Below are 23,997 nucleotides of genomic sequence, written 5' to 3' on the forward strand. Positions count from 1 at the left end.
GGAGTCTGGGTAGCTGGGATACAAACAAGCAGCCTCCTTCAACAGTTATGTGTTCCCTTAAAGACTAGTGATGGAAATGGGCCACTTTCAGTCACTTTAGGCTGTGGGCATGCTCTAAGGCCTGGTGTGTCTTCTGCTTCTGATTGTATTATATTCTGTCTTTCAATATTCTCCACCATTGTCTCTCAACAGGACTTTTTAGACGAGGAGTCTCCTCACTATGGTCCCCTGTCCTGCACAGAAAGACATCAGCTTCTACCAGGGAAACCGGTAAGTGTGAGATTTTTTTTTAATTACTTAGGTAACAACTGTAATTCAGCATTATATCAAAATTAAAATGTAGCTCAAACCAGGTGGTGGTTGCACCTCTGTAATCCCAGCATCCAGGAAGTAGAAGCAGGCTAATCTCTGTGAATCCGAGGACAGCCTTGTTTATATAGTGCATTCTAGTCAGCTGGGGATACAAAAACACCCAATGCAGAAAAGGAAGAAGAAAGATGGGGGCTGGAGAGATGGCTCAGGGGTTAAGAGCATGGGCTGTTTTTCCAGAGGGCCTGGGTTTGAGTCTCAGTACCCACCTGGCAGTTCACAACCACCTATAACTCCATTTCTAAGGGATCCAACACCCTCTTCTGGCCTCCTCAGATACTTCAGGGAAAATACCCATATACAGAAATAATAATAATTTAAAAACCATTCAGTGTGTATGAACGAGCTAGGAAATCTAAGTATGTGGCTTATCTACAAAAGATTACCAGACAGGCAATGGATCCCTTCCTCTTTTTCCTTCTTAGTTATACCATGTGGTCTAAGAGGCAGCAATACGGCCTCTTGATTACAGAACCACGAGGCATTGTGTAGCTGGGCTTGCCCCTCACTCCCACCCACTTCCTCAAAGCCTAGTTTCTGTCTCAGCGGGAACTGTGGGGACTGGGTGGCATTTGAGCATGCCATTCAACTCCACTGCCAGGTGTTCTTTCCGGCTCTGCCTGTAAATGCTTGGTATTGAACCCCTGGGGCCTCACACACAGGCAAAGGCTGTACCTCTAAACCAAATACACCAGTCCTGTTACTTTCTGTTTTGAGACAAGGTCGCACTAAGTTGCCCAGGCTAGCCCTGCACCCACTTTGTGGCCCAGGCAGATCTTGAACTTGAGATGCTCCTGCCTCTGCCTCCCAGGTGTTGCAACTCTGAGCCTGCACTTCCAGGTCAGGCTTGAAAACACAGCTGGATTTGCTCTTGTTCTGTGGCCCTGGATAGAACTCTGAGAGCTTTGCTCTGTAACATCCTCATTTGGGACCAGTCACATCCTGCCTACTTTTCATCTTTGAAATTTTATCTATTTTTATTTTATGTGTGTGGGATGTTTCCTGCATGTATGTCTGTACGCGGTGTGTGTGCAGTGCCCACAGATGCCAGAAGAGGGTGCTGGACCGTGGGCACTGGAGTTCTAGATGGTTGTGGGCCACATGTTGGTTCTAGGAACTAGAAACTGGGTCCTCTACAAGAATAGCCAGGGCTCTGCATAACCACCCCCAGCACCTGTCTGGTAACTTTTTTAAAATATTTTCTTTATTAATTGAGAATTCAAATGATATATTTTGGCCTTATTCCTCCCCTCCCAACTCCTCTGAGGTCCACCCATCTGCCCATCTCACTTCATGTTTGCTCCATCTGTCCCTGCCCCAATGAGTTTTTTTTAAATTATCTTGAAAACTGTGGGGTGGAACTCTCCTTTAGACAGTGAATAATGCTGGTTTTTTGTTTAGAAGCAATCCTGCCACAAACCACAGCGGAGGCAAAAGGGAAGCACTGGGCAGGGACCCTTGACCTGGAAAGACCTGTGTCCGTGTAGACCTCTGCTAGGTGAAAGGACATGCCCCCATGCCTGCCCATGTAGGTGGAGAGGGGCTTCTCAAAAGAGATAATAAATAGTAACAATGATATCTGTCCAAAGAGATATATTGGACCTTTGTCTATGGATTCAATTAATATATACCTGAACATCCACCCTATAACCAGGTACCATTACATCTAATCAAGAACAAGTCCTAAAGCAACAATACCTGAGTTCAGAAAACATTCCGTAGAAGATGGAATAGTAGGTGGCTGGGGGAAGGAGAAGGCTTTGGGAACGTGGTGAAAGAATCTGACGGGTGGTGTGTGGACAGCAAAACCAGGGCTCCAGAGAGAAGACCATGCAAGCTTCACCTTTGTGGAGTCAGAGCTGAGGTGGGTTTAGAGGAGCAAGGAGGAAACAAAGGGAAAGAGGGTGGGGCCCAGGGCTGTTCTGGTCAGGCCAAAGGTAAAAGAACTGTATCCTGAGAAGGGCTCAGAGTCAGACAGCGCCAACACTGCCTGGGTGTGATGGCGGACAGAGCCTGGTGTGTTCCCAAAAGGACAGAGGGTGGCAGAGGTTACAAAGACAAGCTTCAGAAGGAACATAAAGTGGTTTGCGAATCATTTAAAACAGACAAGCTGCTCCTGACAGGTGTCGGGCTAGACTGGTGACCTAAACCAGTTTGTTTCACTCCCTGAAACCTTCAGCCAAACACGATCCACAGGGTAGAATCGCGCAGCGTCCTGCACTCTACGGTGCCTGACAACGGCATTAGTTCCCTCCACAGTCCCATAGGGCCACGCTAGGGTAGCTCCCATTTTATTGTATTGACTTCTGTGGGACTGGAGACAGAATATGCCGGGTGATGCTCCACCACCGAGCTTCCCTGGCTCCTGGCACCTTTTAGTTTCATTGGAAAGTTTTTATTATTTTATTTTATGTGTGAGATTGTTTTGCCTGAAAGCATATAAATGCAGCATCTGTGTGCTGGTGGCCACGGAGCCCAGAAGGCATCAGATGCCCCAGAACTCGGCTTGCAGAAGGTTGGGAGCCATTGGGAGCTGAACCTGGGGGCTCTGAGAGCAGCTCACACCCTTGAGTGCCACGTATCCCGTGGAGAGCTCTCATTGCCAAGAGGAATAAACAGGAGTGTCAAACATGCTTTGCCTGAGATCCCGTGTCCCTTTACGTAGAGGAGATTTAGGGTTCTGAGTGGAGACGCTGTCTACCTACAATCACACAACCTGCAGGAGCAAAGCCCAGATTTGAACCAAAAGATTGTGACTGATAGAAAGCTTGCCATTTTTAAAGATTAAACGTGGCCTTGTCCTGTACCCCGAAACACAACAACCGCGTTCCCCTAAAGGAGTGGCTTGTCTTTGCAGTGTGCTTCCTACAACGCTTTTGGTGGGTTCTGATCACAGGGTCCCATAGCTTTCCCCTAAGGAGCCTGCAGAGCTGCTCTGAGAGGCCAGATAGTAAATATTTTATCCCTTTCAAGCCACGTGGTCTCCGTGGCAACTATTCAGCTGCACTGCTGAAACACACAAGAAGCCACCGACGGTCCACGAATGAATGGCCATGGCTGTGTTCTAATAAAGCTTCACATATGAAAACAGGCTGCTGGATGGATGCTGTCTTCTTAGTGGCTCAGTGGGCAAAGGCTTTCTGTGCTCCTTCACCCACCCCTCAGTTTGTTTTGTTGTTGTTTGTTTTCTACCTTCATGTAACTAGGCCTCTAGGGGTTCTAGGATAAAGTGTTAGAAAATAGGGTTGGTTTTCACTTTTTCAGACATGGGGCAACCAACCTCTTGGGTGAGAAAGAGCTTAGTCTTTAAGGCACTTTGAATGGGAAGCTCACCTCCACCGTCATTCCTTCCTTCTCAGTAGATGCCTTGTATCCTGACGGTCTTACAGCCATCCCAAGGCTGGAACTGACATCCGTCTCATGTGCCAAGAAACCAATCCGTGCTCTGTGTAAAAGACCCCCGGAGCAGGAGGCAGATGGAGCTTCGCACGTGACGAGAGGACCCCAGTACGTCAGATCACAGCTGTACCCCTTCTCCTGTATTTTATCTGATATTGTTATTTCTTTGCTATGTTTCGGATGGAGTGTCCCCTAGCTCTCTGAGCAGTGCGTCTGGAATCCAGACGTTGCCTTTGAATTTCATGAGACAGCTTTGCAGGGCATACTGCAAATTCACTGCTAAGTTAGCTGAGGTGAGCCATGGACATTGCTTGTGTCTGTTATCCTGCACCCCAGTCTCCAGAGACAAAGGACTGATCGCACACCTGAGCTTCTGTTGGTCTGGCAGGGTTAACTCCCCAGTGAGAGTCCTCTCTGTTCTGGAGTGGAGAGGAAAGAAGACTTTGAATTGCAAATGTCTTATTTTCATTTTTGGTTGGCTTTTCTGTGCTTAGTAACTTCTCTCTGAAGGAGATAGAGGCTTCTTGCTTGACTAGAAGTTGACTGGACCAGGTGGGGCTACTGGGAACTATGGTGCAGTTTGGCCCCTGCTAACCTGCAGTTTTTCACCTGCAGGAAGCCACTCTCTTCTCCACCCCAGGTGCCCTGTCCCCGCAGGAGGCTCCACCTTGGGTCCAGAGCTTCTAGCCTGCACCAGGATGAATGAGGACTTCAGCGTAGAAGTGAGTATGGATGGAGATGCTTCATTTCCAGCACTGCTGGGCTCTGGTCCCCTTTGGAACTCACATATGTGAAGAATATCCAGCTCCAAAGCCAGGAAGTTAAAATTCAGTCATTTGGGGGCTTTCTGTTACTCATGTAGCATAAATATGACTGGAGAGGTGGTTTATTGGTTAAGAGTCCTGAATGCTCTCATGGAGGACCTGGGTTCAAATCCCAGCACTCCTATGATGACTTACAACCATCCCTAACTCTAATTCCAGGAAATATGACACCCTCTTCTGGCCTTTATGGGTACTGCACACACACACACACACACACACACACACACACACACACACACACACGCATGCGCGCGCGCGTGCAGGTAAAACACCCATACACATAAACAAATCTGAAATAAAAATAAAGACAAGTTCCAGGGTGAATGAGTAAAGGGGGAGTTGGGTGGAGTGTGCTGAACTTGGTGCTATATCTTGTTTTTGTTATTTAAATTTGCTAATGCAGCAATAAATCTCAGCCGGCAATGGCTTTCCAGGAACTGAGATCAAGGCTAGATGATCCTTGAGGCATTGGCTCCTTATCAAAGAGTCCACCTTGCCAAAGGCAGGCACAGATGGTACTCTGCTGAAGATGACAGTGACCTGGACCGCCTTCAGAAAGGCCATTGTTCAACCACCCCAGGCCAATGGATGTACTTGGTGTGCCTTCCTCAGAGTCTGGATCTGCCCATCCATCATTCTTCTCTGGAGGAAAACTCTCACCCCAAACAGTTAATTCTGTGGATGGTGTCACGGAATTGAGAAATGCCAGAATACTAGAACACTTGATCACTCTTCCCACCCCTGTCCCAAGCAAAACAATGTAGTCCTCTGTCCCAGCATTCTATCCCTAGACAATCAGCAACCTCCTTTCTTTAAAGAGCTGCCTCTTATGGAAGTCTCTGATAAAGGGAATCAACACTATTTGGCCTCTGGGGCCTGACTGCTTCTAACAAGTATTAGATTTCTAGTCTATATCAGGTCCTCAGCACTGCTGTACTGACGGCCCCTATCTTCCCCGTGGGCTCACACGCATCTGAGCAGCTCCTGGCCTGTTGGGAACAGTACTTCAGTCCTTATACCGTGCATAAGCTTCTGTATAAACTGTTTTAAAATGCTTCTGTGTGTAGGCCCACAAGTAGAGGTACTGCCTCTCGTGTGGTCGTGCGGTCCCCTCATGTTTAATGTCTCGATGATCTACAGAACACATTCCGTGGCCTATGCTGTTTACTCTGCCACCATCAGAACCCGAGGATTCTAATTTCTCTACGTTATCCCAACACCACGCGACTGTCGCCAGCTCAGAGAATGCAAAGTGAGGACCCGAAGGGTTTGATTTGCATTTCTCTAACGAATAGTGATGTCTGTCATCTTTGCATGTGTCTGTTAGCCCTTATTGATTTTCCATGTAAATATGCCTCCTGAGATCAGAGGCCCCACTTTTAAACGGTTTTCTCTCTCTGCTTTCTTTTAAGAGTTGTTTCCATCTCCCACTTACGTGCATGCGTCCACTTCTATAAATTTTATGTAATTTCTGATATATAATTGTGTGTACTTTTTATATTGAACAATTGATGCATGATTTATTTTCATTGGTGCCCACCTTGCTGAGAAGCTAAGGACAAGAGAGGGAAAAGACACGAGCCTCCTTTGCTATCACTTAGCCTTCTTCTGCAGTTTTAATACAGGAAGTTGACCTCAGCCATGTACAGGATGTTTGGTTGTTAGTAATTTCCCTTTTATCAGGCACTAATTTCACAACGAAGAGGGAAGAGGCAACACGAACTGAGCTGAGCATCAGGCACGGTGCAGGGAAGCATTTCCACGGCCACATTCACCCTCTCCAAGCATTTCCACAGGCCGCTTTAACCCTCTCCGCCTCCAGAGTGGGGGCCGTCTCTGCTCTGGCAGAGGAACCACCTGGAGATGGGGGAGTTAAATCGCTTGAGGATGACTCAGCTAGTAAGTAGCAAACTCGGGGCTAAGTTCAGCTTCCTGTAGCTTCAAAGGACCTGGGTTTCAGCATCCCCTCTTAGCACACTGGGCTTCGCTGCTTCCTGCATTAAGGTCACTCATGGCTGCTTGGCGCATCTGACAGGATCTGGTGATCTGTTCTGTGGGGTCTTGGCCAAGTTGTTTCATCTTGACACCCATTTAGAAACAAGAGTCCCCAGAATCACAGTAGAAACGCCTCCAGCATGGTGCTGGAAGACGGTCTGGGTCCTCTGCGGAGGCTCACACCACCTTCTCACAGCCCCAGGAAGCTGTCTGAGTCTGTGCGCTGTACAGTGACCTAAACCGCAGCTTCTCTACACTGTCACTTTGGGCTTCTGCTCTCCATAAATGCTTACAGCCTAAGGTTGCCGTCTCCTCCAGCCTGCCCCCACGCTGTTCTCTGAGCACATCCCCGAAAGCCTCCCTTCACCTGGCACCCCGCCTCTCATGAATCATAGTCCAGGGATTAGAACAAGTACAAAGTAAGCATGAGCAGAACCCATAATCCGTGTTCGTCCAGGTACGCAATGACGGTGGCCTTTCCCTAACCCCTGGCTGTCAGCCACAATCTCTGTCCCTCACCAACCTTACGATGAACTTCTTGCCTCACACTCAGGTTCTTCTGTCACTTGTCACACCTGTGTTTCTACCTTCATTTCCCTGGCATTGCCTTGTGGTTATCTTGTACCTCAGCCAAACCAGGAGGCTGTGCGGCAGTGGTGAACCTTGCAGACCTGCCAGGGGCGTTCCCCTGCAGCAATGTTGTTTCTCCATTGGGCAAAATTCTGTTCACTCGCCAAGGCCAGTTTCAAACACCAGCTGCTTCTCAAGGCTTTCTGTGGTAACTCGGATTTTTAGTGCTCACAAATCTCCACTTCTTGAGGGAGGGTTTGCTAATGATGGGGATGGGGGAATTCAAGGTCAGGTTTCCCTGGGTTACCTAGAGAATGCTGCAGAAAAACCAACCCATGGCCAAAGGGCCTTCCTTTCTGGATTATTGCACCCCCTTTCCACGGCCCCATTAACTAGGGTTAAAATTGAAATTTATTTTTAAACATTTTTCCAAGCGCGGAGGGGAGCGGATCACAGTCCCTGAGTGGAGGCTGGAGGGCAATTTTTGCAGGAGTCTGTTCTCTCCTCTGCTGTGCAGATCCAGAGATCAACCTCAGGTCATAGTCCAGGTAGTGAGCTTCTTACCTACGGCACCGTCTTGCTAGTCCTGACTAGATGATTTTTAGAAGACTCCTATAGCCCACACTGCCTAGAACTCACTGTCTAGCCTAGACTATCCAAAGACTTTCATCCTCCTGCCTCAGCCTTGTGTGTGCTGGGATTCTAAGTGAGCACCATGTCACCAGACTCAAGGCCCCAGTAACTGTGTTCTCCCTTTCCTGTCAGCATATTCTGGTCACGTGGTCGTCACTCACTGTTTATCCATCTGGGGTGGGTAGCCTGGGGTACTCATGTCACGTGGTCGTCACTCACTGTATTTATTTTTCTGTCTGGGGAGGGTAGCCTGGGGTACTCACGTCATGGTGTGCTTGTGGAAGAGAGCACACCTTGTAGCTAATTGGGAGTCATTTCTCTCCATCCTCTGTGTGGTCCCGGGGACTGCGATGCAGTCACCAGGCGTGGTAGCGGGCATCTTTGCTTGTTGAGCCATCTTGCTGGCCTCGGTTCCTTATTTTCGTCCTGTATCAGGCAATAGGCTTGGTGGAGAGCATTAGACGGGGACACAGAAGCAGTCTGCCCTTTATTCAGAATGTGAAGTCTCCATGGTAGATGCCAATGGGCTGTTGGCATGTAGACCCTTTCCCAGAAGCTCCCCAGGTCCTCGCTTTCTGCAGAAAGTGTACTTAGCACTGTTGAGAGTTCTCAGCTCACCTGGGGCTTCGGGGTCCTTAGCCCTAGAGAGAGAACCCTTCCTTAGTCACTAACGAGTGTGTGCCCAGCACCCTGAGTAGATGTGAGGTCTTGTCCTCCCCCAGCGACCACTCTGTCATTGCTGCAGGCTGAAAGACCGACAGGGAGGGCTCAGCAAAATGGCCGTGTTGGGTCTCTCAACTGTGCTCCTAAGGTCTCAGGATTTATTTCCCACATTTCCCCACTTCCACAGAGAAAGTTCCACTCTTTCATTATCTAATTTTATCACAACGGAAGATGAAACCGAACACCAGTGTTGGTCAGAGGGTCTCTGAGTGGGCCAAGGAGTCAGGCACGGGGAGAGTCTCAAGGGGTGACCTGCAGCATTCAGGCGTTCTGTGTGGGGCGTTCTTAAAGAGAACAGAACTTGCTTAGGGACCCACGAGAGAAGCAAGTGAGATTACACGGAAGCCTTTGGATGAAATGTGTTTCCTGGGGCTCCACAGCGATGTGGAGGAAGATTCAGTGTGTGAGAAAACAGACAAGAGGAGCCTGGAACGCGAAGCTGCTGAGACCACAGGACGAGTACAGAGAAGCTCACCCTACTGCCAGCTCCTGCTGATGAATTTTTAGCCACATGAATAAGGTTAGGGACTGAGCAGACCTGGGTGAAGACTGGCCATGTATTAGCTGTGGGAACTTGTACACACGGTTGCACCTGCCTGAGTGTGTGTCCCCTGCGGAAGGGAATGTTACTTTGCAAGGCCTTTGGGTATCTACACGCATACATACAAACACACTCCTCTATGTCTGTTACATACGTAGCTACACATGTGTCTCTGCAGCTAAGTTCCTGCCTACTGACGCATGGAAACCAGCCACACTGATGCCACGCAGCGGGAAAACAGTGGCACTCCATGACCGGCCCCTCTTCTTGTCAGTGAGCAGGGAAGCTTTTCTTCTCGTGGATCCTCTGACCAGCATCACCAGGGCCGTCACCAGAGTGCAGACTTTTAGGTCTGTTGGCTCCAGGCAGACATAAAGTTTGGGGTTTGTGGAGAAAAGAGGTTGCTTTCCTCCCCTACATCTACACCTCTTTGAAATCCTTGCTTGTTGGCCACACTGCCCGCAGCCTGACTGTATGTACCTCAGCCTCGGCCAGTCTCTTTCCTAGGTCAGCAGTAGACCGCAGTACCTCACGCTTTGGTGCTCTCAGAGCAGAGTTTCTGAGATGCACAGACAGTCCCACAGTGCTGGGGACAGTGGTCTGGGGCACAGACTCCGGCGCTGTTGCCCCCTCCACAGACTGTGTCCATTTCCTTAGAATCACGATTCCCTCCAGGCAATGGCCCCTCCTCAGACTGCCTGCCTGCCTCTCCTCAGGCATTGACTTCTCTGCTGGGCTAAAGAGTAGGCAGCTGTTCTCTTAGTGCCTTGCAAACCTGGGTACATGCTAGGTGCTTGTTCCTGCCCTGAATGTCCAAGAATCAGGGAATTCCATGATGGAGCACTTGGGAGACTGAAACAGGAGGGTGGACTGAGTCTGAGGCTAGCCTGGGCTACAGAGTGAGACACTGCCTAAAAACAAAACAAATCAGATGTTCCCTTCTTCCACTGGTCTCTGATGCGTGCCTACAAAGAAACTTGGTAACGTGTGTGTTGGGATGTGTTGCCTGTTTTGCATGCATGTGTACCACATGTATGCAGTGCCCAAAGAGAGCACTGGATCCCCTGGGACTTGAATACAGACAGCTGTGAGCCACCATGTGAGTGCTGGGAATCGAACCCAGGTCCTTTGCAGGAGCATCCTGTGTTCTCAATCACTGAGCTCTCTCCAACCTCAAGATTTATGTGTGTGTGTGTGTGTGTGTGTGTAAAACCGACCATGCATGAGGGCACTAACAGAGGCCAGAGGAGGGAGCTCCTTTGGAGCTATAGTTTCTAGAAGCTGTGTGGTTCTCAGCACAGGTGCAGGGAACTGACCTCGGGTGCTGTGTAAAGCAACAGGTGCCCCGCACTGCTGAGCCATCTCTCCAGCCCCAACCTGGCACCACAGTAAATGCTTGCCAACAGTATTTGTGCCTTTGACCCAGAGTCAGAAGGATCAGAGGCACTGAGCTCAGACGCTTCCTCCCGTCTCAAAGAGCAAATGAGTCGGAGATGAAAATCTGTACTTAGAGTTTAAAAGACCTCAACTATTTTTCCTCCCTTCGATTCTCGTTCATGTCACGACTTGTTTCTGAACAAGACAGGCTGTCACTGGGAGAGCAGTCACCGAGGCAGAGGGTGGGATCAATATGATACTATTTGGGGGATTTTCTGGCTATTGTCTGTCCTGTTTTCTCAGTCTGTATGGAGGTGCGGCATTAATAACCTTGGAGAATAAATAACATTGCCAGCTACGTGATTGGGCCGTGCTGATGTTGACTGATAACTGCTAAGTGAACCTTTCAGTGCTGGGTGTGCCCCACGGGTCTGAGGGTGTGGTGTGCTTTGGGTTAGAAAGAAAGGGGGAGAGAAGTAAGGACATTTCACTTTGTTTCTGTGCCAGCTCAGCCACACACTCACTCTTCCTCTCTTGGGAGCATTTAAATGGACGCCGAGTCCCGTCTTGGGGCTGCAGAAACGCTGGCTGCATTCTTTTCTCTCTTGTTAATTTGACTAGCAGTAGCTGGCTACACTCAGCCCAGGAGTAGAATTCCATTGGCAGCATCAGGAGGAATCTCTTTCCATTTCTAAAGAGGAGTTAAAGCAGCATTTTATTGAGAAAAAGCAGCCCTAGAATATTATCTAGGCTAATGAATTCCTAAAATCCCGTTTTCTTTCCCTATTCTTTCTACTTACTTTTCTATGTCCACATTGACATACTGTTTCTCTCTCTGTCTCTCTGTCTCTCTCTCTCTCTCTCTGTGTGTGTGTGTGTGTGTGTGTGTGTGTGTGTGTGTGTGTGAGCGTGTGAGCGGCCTGTGTTTGCTGATCCAGCCCATAGGAGACTCTCATTTTGATCCATGCTTTGCCAACCCCGCCCTGTGGTAACTCCTGCTCACAAGAGCAAGGGCTGGGGCCTGGGTTTTCATGTAAATGGGATCAGGTCTCTATTTGAATGGATTGCCCGAGAGGAGAGCATGTTCCTCCTGGGTGTTTGCTTCATGGAGTAAGCGAATCTGCCACAAGTAAGTCAGACTCCTACCTGAATTTACTCTATTTCTTGGTTTTCTATGCTTTTAAAATATGTTCAGCAGATTCTCCCTCAGTCTGTCCAGGCCACAGTGGGTTAAGTCTTATATGAGTGTGGGATAGTGGTTTAAACGGGGTTTAAGTTACTCCTATCCCACTCCACATACATAGATGTCTAGAAGGTCTTCCCTCCAATTCTCCTATACTGCAACCTCAAATTTGAAATGAGCTTTGAAGAACAGAAAGCCAACCCTTTCCTCTGTCTATTCTCATATAATGGATGAACGTGTTCCTGAGCTACACTTTTGACAGGCTAGGGTTGAGTTCTGCTGCGTGTCATATCCTGGTGGCTGAGATTTATAAAGATTAACAACCCGAGAGTTAAATCCGCCTGCTTCCACAGTGACCCTGCAGGACTGTGGGGGTGACTCTGCAGGACTATGGGGGTGACCCTGCAGGACTATGGGGAGACGGATGGCCACACAGTTTGTGAGGTTTCTCCCAGATGGCACAGGACGTTGGTGTGGACAGTTGTTAAAACACTTCCTAGAATGTTTCAGCACAAGAGATGGGAGGTTTTCTACTGTGCAAGCAAGGGCCTTCCGACTGCACTGTCTACGGTTACAGTGAACAGAACACTGTAGGGCACCCTACAGACAAAACTTGTCTGTGGCCTCTGGGGGCAAATCTTACATGTTTACCATACTTGTGTTTTGGCTTTAAACGGGACAACCAGGCTTTTAAAATAGAAGTATTGTTACTAAAAGGTGAAGTGTGTTCCTCCCTCCCACTTTCGGAGCCATCTAGTAGGGCATGAACACAGTTCTGCCTACGTTCAAGCATTGAGCACCAAGGTGCCAGCAGACAGGGCCGGCGTTAGTACTGCAACTCATCAGAGCGGATGACATGGAAACACATTACAATTAATATTTGCTTTTTAAAAGATTTACCATATGTCCATGTGAATGTATGCACATATATGTGCAGGGGTCTGCAGTGCCTGGGAAAGAGTGTCAGAGCCCCTGTAGATGGACTTACACGTCGGGTACTGGGGACTGAACTCAGGTCCTCTGCAAGAGCCACCGGCTCTCTGAACTGCCGAGCCTCTCTCCAGCCCATGTTTGTATTTAAATCTTTGTAAGTCTAAACAGTTTAGACACTCTCTTTCCCTATACCCCACGTCAGTGCATACTCAGAGTTAGTCTGTGCTGGAGAAGACACTGTGTTTAGTTCAGTGTGGTTCAGAAGACTGACTGCCTCCCAGACCCTTGGTAGACTCCTCCTCCCTGGCCTTAATTCCTTGCATTTCCCCCTGAAAACCCTCTGTAGAACAGTTTTGGGGAAATGAGATTACGTATACATGTATGTTGTTAAAGTGTACATGCAGAGGTCAGAGGCTATTTGTGGTTGTCATCTCCTTCTTCCCTCCACGTTTCTGGTTTCCAGGCATTGAACTCAGCTCGTCAGACTCAGCATCAGCGCCTTCACCCTGACGTCTGTAGATTTTAACAAACTAAATAGACACAGACAGAGTGCCTGCCCGGCATGGCCAACGCTCTTGGTTTGTCATCACTGCTAAAACTAACAATGAAATAAAAATAACAAAAACAAGCCCTCACCAGGCCTTCTGTGGCCTGCCATTGGCTGTAGCCTTTGACGATTCTGCATCCAATTGATCATACTGTGCACACCTGTGTGCAGTTATGCGCGTTTGCATCTCACCCTGTCTGTGTCTGCCACAGACATGCGAGCATGATAGCACTTCTGAATTCAGCTTCCCTTCCTAAACACATAACAAGCAGAGCAAGCTCCCAGGAAAAGCCCAGGGCTTAAAAGGAAGCACCCGGCCAGACCAATACCCACCTTTGCTTTTTGAAAGAGCATAAGCGTGTGTATAAATCCTAGTGCCGCAACCAGATCCTCTCTAATCAAGAACCCTTACTATAAATTTTAAGGTTTGAAGAGACTTTTACAGCTTTCACAACTTGCCCTGGCAGTTCAGTACTGCCTTTGAATGGAATAATGGGTGTTGAACTGCTTGTAATCTATCAAATCCCTGCAATATGAGTTAAGTCTAAAGTGTATAATTTATCTCTCAGAAACCCAAGAGCCGTTTCAAGTCGAAAGTTGGATGCTGAGTAGCTGTCTCATAAATAAAAATGTGGCAGTCACATAGTGCAGCCCTCGAACAAGAACAGGCCTTGAGTGTGTGAGATAAACTCCATCTGCCCTTGGGGTTTAGCATTTGTTTTGCTCAAGGATGTATCAGGTTTCCTCTAAAGTGGGGTGTTGTTTGTGAGAACGGCTCAGAGAAAGTGTGCAGATGAAGATTCCCTAAAGGTCCCACCCCCCAGATCTTCCCCGGAGCCCAGGAAATAGTGGGTTGATTTAAAGCTGTTGAGGATACTGGTCTAAAGCTGCCTTTCTGGGATGCACACTGTCAAACCACTGACCACGCGTCTCCTTGTTCCCTGCAGGAGAATGGTGTTGGTCGCCTGTATTCTGAGAGCTTGCCACAGCTCAGGTTTGTCCTGCTTTTGAATTTGGGTGCCCATTCTGTGGGTTTTTAATGAAATCACTTGCCCTCCATGTTGAAGGTATTTCTTGTCTCCTTTCGTCAGGGAGTCTCTCACACAACCCTCAGCCAATCACACTTCATCCTCAGAGAGCACCGTGACTTTGAGTGGTGAGTAGAGGCAGGACAGAGAAAGCTGGGGTTCTTGTTACTAACTGAGCCCTGGTGTTTGACAGCCTGCTAAGGGGTGTGCAAATAAGAGGGGCCTAGGCAAATGCTTCGTTTGCATGGCTCTCACGCAGCCAGCCTCTTCCTGTCCCCAGACTCTGGATCAGACACTTTGCACATGACTCCTGGGGACCTTAACTGCAAATCCCTCTGCGAGGAGGAGGAAGCGGGATCGGCCTCTGCCATGCCAGGTACGCTGTCGCGGGGCTCAGGAGCCACTTCTAAGCCCGCAAGCCCCTAAGTGGTGCCTACAAGCTAGTCGGGTCATTGGCCCTGGGAGCTTGATAACGTGGTGTGTTCCTCTTCAGAGAAAGTGATTCTTGTCAAATACCTTGATGCAGTCTGTCTGTTGTGTGAGGGTGATGGCACTGTCTCAGACGAAAGGTTAGGATATGTTATGGCAGGCCTTAAATATTGTCATTTGACAGAAATGGTTTATACTTAGTTAGGTGTCATTATGTCAGTCCCAGCCCTAAAATTTAAGGAAAAACAGAAAACTTCCATAGAAGGAATCATATTTTCCAAAAGAAATTTATATCTATTTTGCTTTTATTTCGTATAGTCGTTTATAACCCTCGACTCTTCTAGAAGCAGGAAGCACAGGGTTGAGGCAGTGCAGGCCGCATTCTGTGCAGGGTGTGCAAAAATGAAGAGAAGTCACTACACATGACAGTGTCCCCAAAGTGTCCCTTTTCTCAGCCTGACAGCCTGGTATCTGGGAGTGTCCACATCACAATCACTACCAGCCTTGCATACAATATTTGCAAAACTATGTGTCAAGCTATAGGAAAGCCAAGTTGCAACCACGTCTTCTTCCACGTAGCTCTGTAGTAGAAAAAGGCCGCTTTAGCCCGGGAAAAGCTTAAAGAAACAGCTAGCCCTGTTTGAAAGGCTGCTCCTGCATCCCTGGCTGTGCACTGGCCGACATGCGTGTGCTCGGGAGCCATTAGCTGCTGTCACATGTCAGCCTTTGCTTTTGCTGGTCTGGCCACATCACCACCCCGCTGTCTCTTCCTCTTTTGCTTGTCACTGCTTCCCCAGTCTCTCACTGGTTCCTCTTCTCGCAGGCAACAGCCCAGCTCCGAATAATGCTGCAAGCCAGGACTCCGTGAGCGCAGACAAGGCTGCATCGCAGCTGGTGAGGGTAATGTCCATGCTAACAGCGAAGGCAGTGACAAGCTTTGAGGATCCAGCTGTCCCTTTGAATTTACATAATGCTCTTTGAAAATCATATTTTACTCTCTCAAGATATTAGGAAACAAATCTGGGTTGCTAGAATTTAATTATATGGCCAGGGTATTATCGACCTGGGTAAGCTTGGAGATGAATCCAAGTGAGGATGGCCTTGCTTCATGCTGAATGTCATTCACTCGCTAATGCATCCTAGATCAGAGACAAGGTGATGAATGCATCATTGCATACAGCTACACAAATCAGTAATGTGTGCATGTGTTGTGTGTTTGCGTGTGCATATGTGTGTTGTATGTGTGGTGTTCATGTGTATTTTGTGTGTGTTGTGTATGTTGTGTGTGTACATGTGTGTTGTGTGCATGTGTGTGGTATGTGTTGTGTGTGTGCTTTTGTGCATAGGTGTTTATGTATATGTATGTGTGTGTGGTATGTATATGTGTGTGTTTTGTTGTGTGTATGTTATGGGTGTGTTGTGTACACATTGTATGTATGTGTTGTGTGTTTGTGTGTGCATGTGTGTGATGCTGATCATGTGACAAAGCAGACAGTCAATGATTGTCATGAGATTACTGGTTTGAAAGAAGAACTGGTTGGAGTGAAAGCCAGGAGGATCACGGGAGGTGCTGTGAGAGCTACATGGTTTTAAAGGTTAACACTAAACACTCACAGCAGAACTCCTTTCATGAAGGAAGATCCACTGTCACTCGTGAGAATGGTTGAAGGAGAGCCTGGAGACTTTGCTCTAGGGCCATGATTCTCTAAGGCTCTTGCTTATATTTTACTACCTTTGTTGTATGTGTGAAGGTCCATTGCCACGTGCATCCATGGTTGAAGGGTAACCTGCTTCATGGTTCTCCAAGGGTTTTTCTTAGACATTACTCCCTCGGGTGTGTGGGGGGAGGGGGGCTAGGAAGAAGGTGCATGCTGGATATATAAGTATTGTTGTCTTCAGCTCAGTGCAGCGTCAAGAACCACAAAGATCCATGCAGGTAACTCAGGAAAGCTACAGGATGAGGGTTTGGGCGCAGTGAGGTAGATAACAATGTTAAAGTCAAAAAGGAATGGGATGAGTGATGGGCACGTTATTTGGAATCCTCCTTCCGTGTGGAGCAGAATGAGGATGCAGTGTTGGCTGCTGTAGATGCTGCTGTTTCCCCTTAAAAGGGGCAGAGGTAAATAAACTCAGGATGTTTCGTTTTCGTGGGAGACTCTCCTGGGTGTGGGTGGAGATTCCTTTCATCTCAAAGCAAGACAGTCATGAAGAAATCTTAAGAACTGTGGATTATAAAAACTGTGGAGGGAAGGGAACGAGTCCTGATGCTGTTGTCATATTCAGAGAAGGGAGGCAGTGGCAAGCATGAGATCCACAAGGTAAATCACATGAATGACTGAAGGACACAAAGGAAGGCCCACCTCCAGAGCACAACCTAAAAGAGCAAATGACAAGAGAAGGGAGGAAGGAAGAAGCGCAGAGTTTGAGATGAAACAAGACGACACTGACAAGCTTCAGGTTGGAGCAAAGCATCAGTAGCGTGTAAGATCTTACAGTTTAACAACCCACCCGAGAAGGAGACACACATTTGTGTCATCAGGCAGAAAAGCGAGTGTGTGGGTGAGGTTTCTTTTCTTTTCTTTTTTTTTTTTTAGGCAGAGTTACTCTCAATGCATTAATTTTTTTTTCTTTTTTCTTTTTTATTGAGAAAAGGAAAATAAAAACAAGTTTCCGCCTCCTCCCAGCCTCCCATTTCCCTCCCCCTCCTCCCACCCTTCTCCCTGTCCTCCCACCCTTCTCCCCCTCCCCCCACTCCTCTCCCCCTCCCTCTCCAGTCCAAAGAGCAGTCAGGGTTCCCTGTCCTGTGGAAAGTCCAAGGTCCTCCCCCCTCCGTCCATATCTAGGAAGGTGAACATCCAAACTGGCTAGGCTCCCACAAAGCCAGCACATTAAGAAGGATCAAAACCCCGTGCCATTGTCCTTGGCTTCTCATCAGCCCTCATTGTTCGCCATGTTCAGAGAGTCTGGCCCTATCCCAAGCTTTTTCAGTCACAGTCCAGCTGGCCTTGGTGAGCTCCCAATAGATCAGCTCCTTCTGCATGCAGTCATCCAATTTGACCAGCAGCATTTGTTGAAGATGCTGACTTTTTCCAGTGGGTATTTCTGGCTTCTTCATCAAAAGTCAGGTGTCAATGGGTGTATGGATTTTAATCTGGGTCTTCATTTTGATTCCATTGAGCAACATGTCTTTTTTCATACCAATACCATGCTGTGTTTTATTTTGTTTTTAACTATAGCTTTGTAGTACAACTTAAAATTGTGAATTGTGATGCTTCCTTCAGTTCTTTTATTATTTGGGATTGTTTTAGCTATCCTGGTTTTGTGTGTGTGTGTGTGTGTGTGTGTGTGTTTCCATAAGAAGCTGAAAATTGTCTTTTCTGAAGCTGTGATAAATTGTGTTAGAATTTTGATGGGGATTCTATTAAATCTGTAGATGACTTAGATAGGATAGAATGGCCATTTTTACTATATTAATCCTACAAATCCATGAACATTGGAGATCTTTCTACTTTTTGATACCTTCTTCAATTCTATTCCATTGATCAATGTTTCTGTTTATGTGCCCAAATTGTGCTGTTTGTATTGCTATAGTTCTGTAGCAGTATTTGTAATTAAGAATGATGATACTGTCCTGATGGTTTTGGGGGCCTTTGTTGTTGTTGTTTTGTGTTTTATCATTCAGGAGTGTTTTAGCTCTCCTGAGTTCTTTGTGTTTCTATATGAAGCTGAGATTATTCCTTTCAAGATCTGTGGAGAATTGTGTTAGAATTCTGGTCAGGATTGCATTGACTCTGCAGAAATGCTCCTTCTGTTTCTATTTTGTGGAATAATTTGAGGAGTATTGGCCGTAATTATCCTTTGAAAGTCTGGTAGAATTCTGTGCTAAAATCATCTAGCCCTTGGATGTTGTTGGTTGGGAGACATTTAGTTACTATTTCCATCTCACTAGGAGTTACAGGGCTATTTAAATTGCTTTTCTGATCTTGTTCATCTTTGGTAGGTTAATATATTGAGAAAATTATCCATTTTTTTTTAGATTTTTCTATTTGGTAGAGTATAGATTTTAAAAGTATACATCCTCATGGTTCTCTGGATTTCCTTGGTGTCTGTTTTTATGATTCCATTTTCTTCTCTAGTTTTGTTAATTTGGATCTTGTCTCTTCACCTCTTAGTTAATTTGGGTAAGGGTTTGATAAACTTGTTGATTTTTCTCAAAGAATCAATTCTTTGTTTTGTTGATTTTTTTATTGTTCTCTTTGTTTTTATATTTTATTGGTTTCAGACCTGCATTTATTTCTTGCCACCTACTTCTTTTGGGTGTGCTTGCTTCTTTTTGTTGCAGAGCTTACAGGTATGCTGTTAATAGTATGAGATCTCCACAATTTTTTATTTAGACATTTACTGCTATGAACTTGCATCTTAGAACTTTCTGCATTGTGTTATGTAAGTTTGGGTGTGTTGTATACTCTTCTTCATTCAATTCCAGAAAGTCTTTCATTTTTTTCTTCATTGCTGTCTCAATCCATTTTCCACTCAGTAGTGAGTTATTGAGTATCCATGAGTTTGTAATCTTTTTGTGGTTTTTGTTGTTGATGGTGATATCCAGTTTTAATCTGTGATGGTCAGATAGGATGCAGGGTGTTATTTCAATTTTCATGTATCTGTTAAGATTTTTGAGTCCAACCAAGTACATAGTCAACTTTGGGGAAAGTTCCATGAGGTGCTGAAAAGAAGGTATATTCTTTTGTGTTTGGGTGAGATATTCTGTAAGTATCTGTTAGGTCCTAACATCTGTTAGCTTCAGCATTTCTCTGTTTAGTTTTGTCTGGAGTGCTTGTCTATTGGTAGGAGTGGTAAGAAGTCAGGTCCTGTCACTCTGTGAGGGTCAATATGTGATTTAAGCTGTAGTAACATTTACTTTACAAACTTGGGTGTCCTTGTGTTTGGTGCACAGTTGTTAAGAATCACAATGTCTTCTTGGTAGATTTTTGCTTTGATGAGCATGTAGTGTCCTTCACTATCTCTTCTCATTAGTTTGGTTTGAAGTCTATTTTGTCAGGTAATGACACTAACTTGGATGGGGTGCTGTTTATCTTTAATATTACAGTGTATTTCTTGGATGCAGCAGAAGGATGGATCCTATTTTTTTATTAAACATGTTAGTCTATGTCCTATGATGAATTGGAACCGTTGATGTTAAGAGTTGTCAATAAACAGTTGATTCTTGTTATTTTTTTGTTGTGGTGTGGGTTCCTCTTGATCCTTTTGATTTGATGGTCTGGGATTATTTATTCCTTGTGTTTTGGGGGCATGGTTAGCCTCTTTAGGTTAAAGTTTTCCTTCTAGCACCTTCTGTGGGGCTGGATTTGTAGATAGACACTGCTTGAATTTGGTTTTATCATGAATATCTTTCTCTTAGTGTGGTTGAAAGTTTTGCTGGGTATAGTAGTCTGGGCTGGCCCCTGTGGTCTCTTGGAGCTTGTAGAACATCAGTGAAGGCCCTCTGGCTTTTAGAGTCACCATTAAAAGTCAGGCGTTGAGCCAAGTGATGGTGGTGCATGACTTTAATGCCAATACTTGGGAGGCAGAGGTTGGCAGATCTCTGTGAGTTCGAGGCCAGCCTGGTCTACAGAATGAGTTCTAGGACAGCCAGGGCTATGTGGAGAAACCCTATCTAGAAAAACAAACAAACAACAACAAAAGTCAGGTGTTATTTTAATAGGTCTGCCTTTCTATGTTAACTAATCTTTTCCGCTTGCAGCTTTTGATATTCTTTCTGTGTTCTGTATGTTTGTGTTCTGAATGCTTCTTTACCTTGATAGGCAATTCCTTTTTTAAGTTATGGAGATTTTCTTCTAGGATTTTGTGCTTTTGACCTGGGTTTTTTTTTTTTCTCTCTCCTCAATTCCCATTTGATATTTTCTGAGTAGCCAAGATTTCCTGCATGTTTTGTACCTGGATTTTTTAGATTTGACACTTTCTTTGGTTGAGATATCAGTTTCTTCTATCTTGTCTTCAATGTCTGAGAATCTCTCTTCCATCTCTTGTATTCTGTTGACAAGGCTTGCCTCTGAGGTTTTTAATCGAGTTCCTAAATTTTTCACTTCCAGTCTTCCCTCAGTTTGGGTTTTCTTTATTGATTTTACATCTTGAACTGTTTTTTTTTCATTTCATTCTGCTGTTTGTTTGTGTTTTCATAAATGTATTTATCCAAGTCCTCTTTAAGGACCTCCAACATACTCATAGAAGTTATTTTGAAGTTCTTGTCTTTTTTTTTTTTTTTTTTTTTTTTGGTTTTTCGAGACAGGGTTTCTCTGTGGTTTGGGAGCCTGTCCTGGAACTAGCTCTTATAGACCAGGCTGGTCTCGAACTCACAGAGATCCGCCTGCCTCTGCCTCCCGAGTGCTGGGATTGAAGTTCTTGTCTTAAGTCTCAGCTGTATTGCCTCTCTCGGGGCCTGTTGGAGCAGGGTTTCTGGGTTCTAGTGGAGACATTGTCCTGGCTGTTACTGTGTTTTATTACTGGCATTTAGGAATCTGGGTCTATGATGACTGTAGATCTAGGTGCTGATGTCTGTTCTAGTCTTTACTGTGTGGATGTTCTGATTTTTGGTTTCTCTTGCCCTCTCTGGTTCTTAGGAGGGTGTGTTTGCTGTAGGTTGCCTGGTAGGAAATGCTTTTGAGACCCTGCTGGGTGTAGCTGCTGGGAGTTCCAGGCAAAATGTGTTTCTAGGTTCTAGGAGCTGATAATTCAGAAAAGGAATGAGCTAGAAGTGGGAGGGAGGTTGAGGGGATCAACATGACAGAGGAAAGAAAGATGTGTCAGGGATGTGCATAGAGCCCTGGGAGTGGGGACTAAGGGGGAGGAGAGGCCACAGCATGTGTTCTGCTGCATTAGGCCTACTTTCTATGAGCTCCCACTCATCTGACTGTGTCGGCATCATACAAACAACTGTGTGCCTTCAGCATTCCCACTAAGTCTTCCAGACAAGTCAGCACAACCTGCTCACACAGTTATGCCTGTGTGGCGATCCCTGCAGGTTTAGAGCAGGCAGGGAAAACCTGATCCATGAAGAGAGGAGAACGAACCTTGAGCCTGTCAATTTTACTGTAACTAGTGCTGGACCAGGACTTCGAGAGTCTGACCCAGATCTTAGCCATGTTTGAGCACAGCACAGTTTTGAAAAAGGTATTTGGATAAAGTACACAATTTAAGACATGTTTACATTGAGATTCTTTACCGAGTCCATCTGGTTTCTTTGAAAGAATAGGTACTGTTGACTCAGAGATAGTGCCCAAGATTTAGGGTCTAGGAGTTTGACTGAGGTAAACACAATGCCTGTGGGTGTCGGGGTTGGCCTGGCCCTAAGATAACATAGTCATTTAGGCTGTTGTGAACCACAGAGACATCACTCATAAAAGTGAGTTTTATGGGAGAGATGCCTCAGTGGTAAGAGCACTGGCCCCTCTTCCAGAGGTATTGAGTTCACTTCCCAGCAACCATGAACAATGGTTCACAACCATCTATAATGGGATCTGATGCCCTCTTCTGGTGTAAAGGTGGACTTGCAGATAGAGCACTCATCTATCCATAAAATAGATAATAAATCTTTAAAAAACAAATAAATAAATAAATCTTAAAGAGTGGGTTTTATGGTCAAGACTTAGGGGAAAAGGTCTTAGATAGATAAAAGCAAATTCTGAGAGATAAGGCAGAGCCTGTCTCATCAGGCAGCAAAGGATCAGCAGGCTGTCAAACGACATCATTCCTAGCCTTCTAGGAGGAGCAGGTACACACCTCATTCCTTTGTAGAGGTCAGCTGTGTGTTTAACTTTTCTGGCTTCTCTGTGTGCACAGGCTTTTTGCCCTCTACACCCTTGGCACACACACAATTTTTTATAGCAGCTGGTTAATGGTTTTAAAACATTTGAATGAAGCTATCCATTCAATTACATTTTGATTCAAGTAATCCTAGCACTTGAATGCATGAGGAAGGAGGATCACTAGTTCCAGGCTAGTACGGGCTCGTGGTCTACATATTGAGATCTTGTCTCAAAGACAACAAAACAACTAAATTCTGTGTGTGTGTGTGTGTGTGTGTGTGTGTGTGTATGCATGTGTGCACGTGTGTGTTCATGTGGAATGAAGGTATAAAAGAATGGATCTTAACAGGCATGTTTCTATAATGCCATGGAAGGCGCCCCTTGCTGTAGCCTGAGATGGCACTGTATACATCCCCACACACCACCCTGTGTGCCTGGGTGGAGGAGTTGGAGCACAGCTCCTTTCATGCTAGAGCCCCAATGGCTCCTCCTCCCCATGCACATCACTGGTTTCCTTCGTGACAACTGCGTCCTTTTACAGATCCTACATTTATGTTACTTTGGCCTCCATGCAATCCTTTCCACTGGCCCTGTCTGGGCTGGCCTTCATTCCAGTTCCCAGAGTGCTGCAGGGCGATTTGATAGACACAGGCCAGGAGAGGACAGGAGGCAGGGAGCTTTGCTTCCCACATATGCAAATCAAAAGTTTTTCCAATTTTAGGAAGCAGGAGAGGGACTCGGAACAGTAGAAGACAGAGGGAAGGACAGCACCACAGGAGGTAAGGCATGTGCAGGCGCAAATGCACACAACGTCACATGACCTGTTAGTGGTTCTGGGTGATATATCATAGGCAAAGCTGTCGGCCACCTACCTACAACACATTCCGCACCCTGGGATAAGATCAGCCAATAGGATCAAGTCTTGCGTCTTATTTCAAATGAACCCTTGGGTCTGACTGTCCCATGGGACAGGCCTGGTGGCTCTCTAAGTGGACGCAGGAAGGTCAGCAGCTAAAGGTCAACCTTAGATAAACAGTGTGTTCACAGTCACGCTGGGGTGCATTTGGCCCTGTCTTCAAAATAACCCCCAAGCAAACACAAAATACAAAACAACCCCCCAAACAAAACCAAACAAGCAAACCTTATTGAGATAATACTATTGTCATAATCTGAGCATTCAGCTTGCTAGCTGCCTAATTTCAGCCCTCCAAATGCAAGGCAAGGCGGATAAACAGTGGTTCCATAGCCTCAGGAAATTAGTGCAACTATTTGTCACTGTGGGTTTGCTGTGAAGTTCTCACGTGACTCAGTAGTTACATAAAATCACGTCCTATCATGTAGATGGTTCGACAAGGTCGCGACTTGGCTGCATCATACGTCTGAGAGCCAAAGTTTGTCAACTCTAAAGCCAATGTCATTCATGTTTCCAAGCCATCACATAGAAAACTGTCATGATAGAGAGATTGTTCTGGAACGGTGAGGTTGATTCTGTGTTCATCAACGTTCTTTGGATCAGTTGCTTTTCTTCGAGGTGTAGCAAAAAATTGTGAGAAAAGCAACTTATAGGAGGGAAGATTTGTACCTTGATGGATACCATCCTTCCATTGTGATGGGGAAAGTGTA

At 46.2% G+C, this 23,997-nt stretch overlaps 1 protein-coding gene across 1 annotated transcript in view; it reads left to right on the top strand.

Moving 5' to 3' along the window:
• The window catches only part of Irag2 (inositol 1,4,5-triphosphate receptor associated 2), a 52,618-nt gene that overhangs the window by 12,443 nt on the left and 16,178 nt on the right, over window positions 1-23,997 (top strand). The window contains exons 2-9 of the mRNA XM_041639832.1: window positions 193-270; window positions 3,729-3,876; window positions 4,384-4,490; window positions 14,042-14,088; window positions 14,186-14,250; window positions 14,403-14,498; window positions 15,375-15,445; window positions 23,096-23,153. Coding sequence (XP_041495766.1) covers window positions 4,467-4,490; window positions 14,042-14,088; window positions 14,186-14,250; window positions 14,403-14,498; window positions 15,375-15,445; window positions 23,096-23,153 — 361 coding nt within the window. The 5' untranslated portion in view covers window positions 193-270; window positions 3,729-3,876; window positions 4,384-4,466. The remainder of the gene's footprint in view (window positions 1-192; window positions 271-3,728; window positions 3,877-4,383; window positions 4,491-14,041; window positions 14,089-14,185; window positions 14,251-14,402; window positions 14,499-15,374; window positions 15,446-23,095; window positions 23,154-23,997) is intronic.

Source organism: Microtus oregoni, unplaced genomic scaffold, assembly GCF_018167655.1.
Source record: "Microtus oregoni isolate MIOR12 unplaced genomic scaffold, Mior012 000002F_ref0000024, whole genome shotgun sequence".
Taxonomy (NCBI): Eukaryota; Metazoa; Chordata; class Mammalia; order Rodentia; family Cricetidae; genus Microtus; species Microtus oregoni.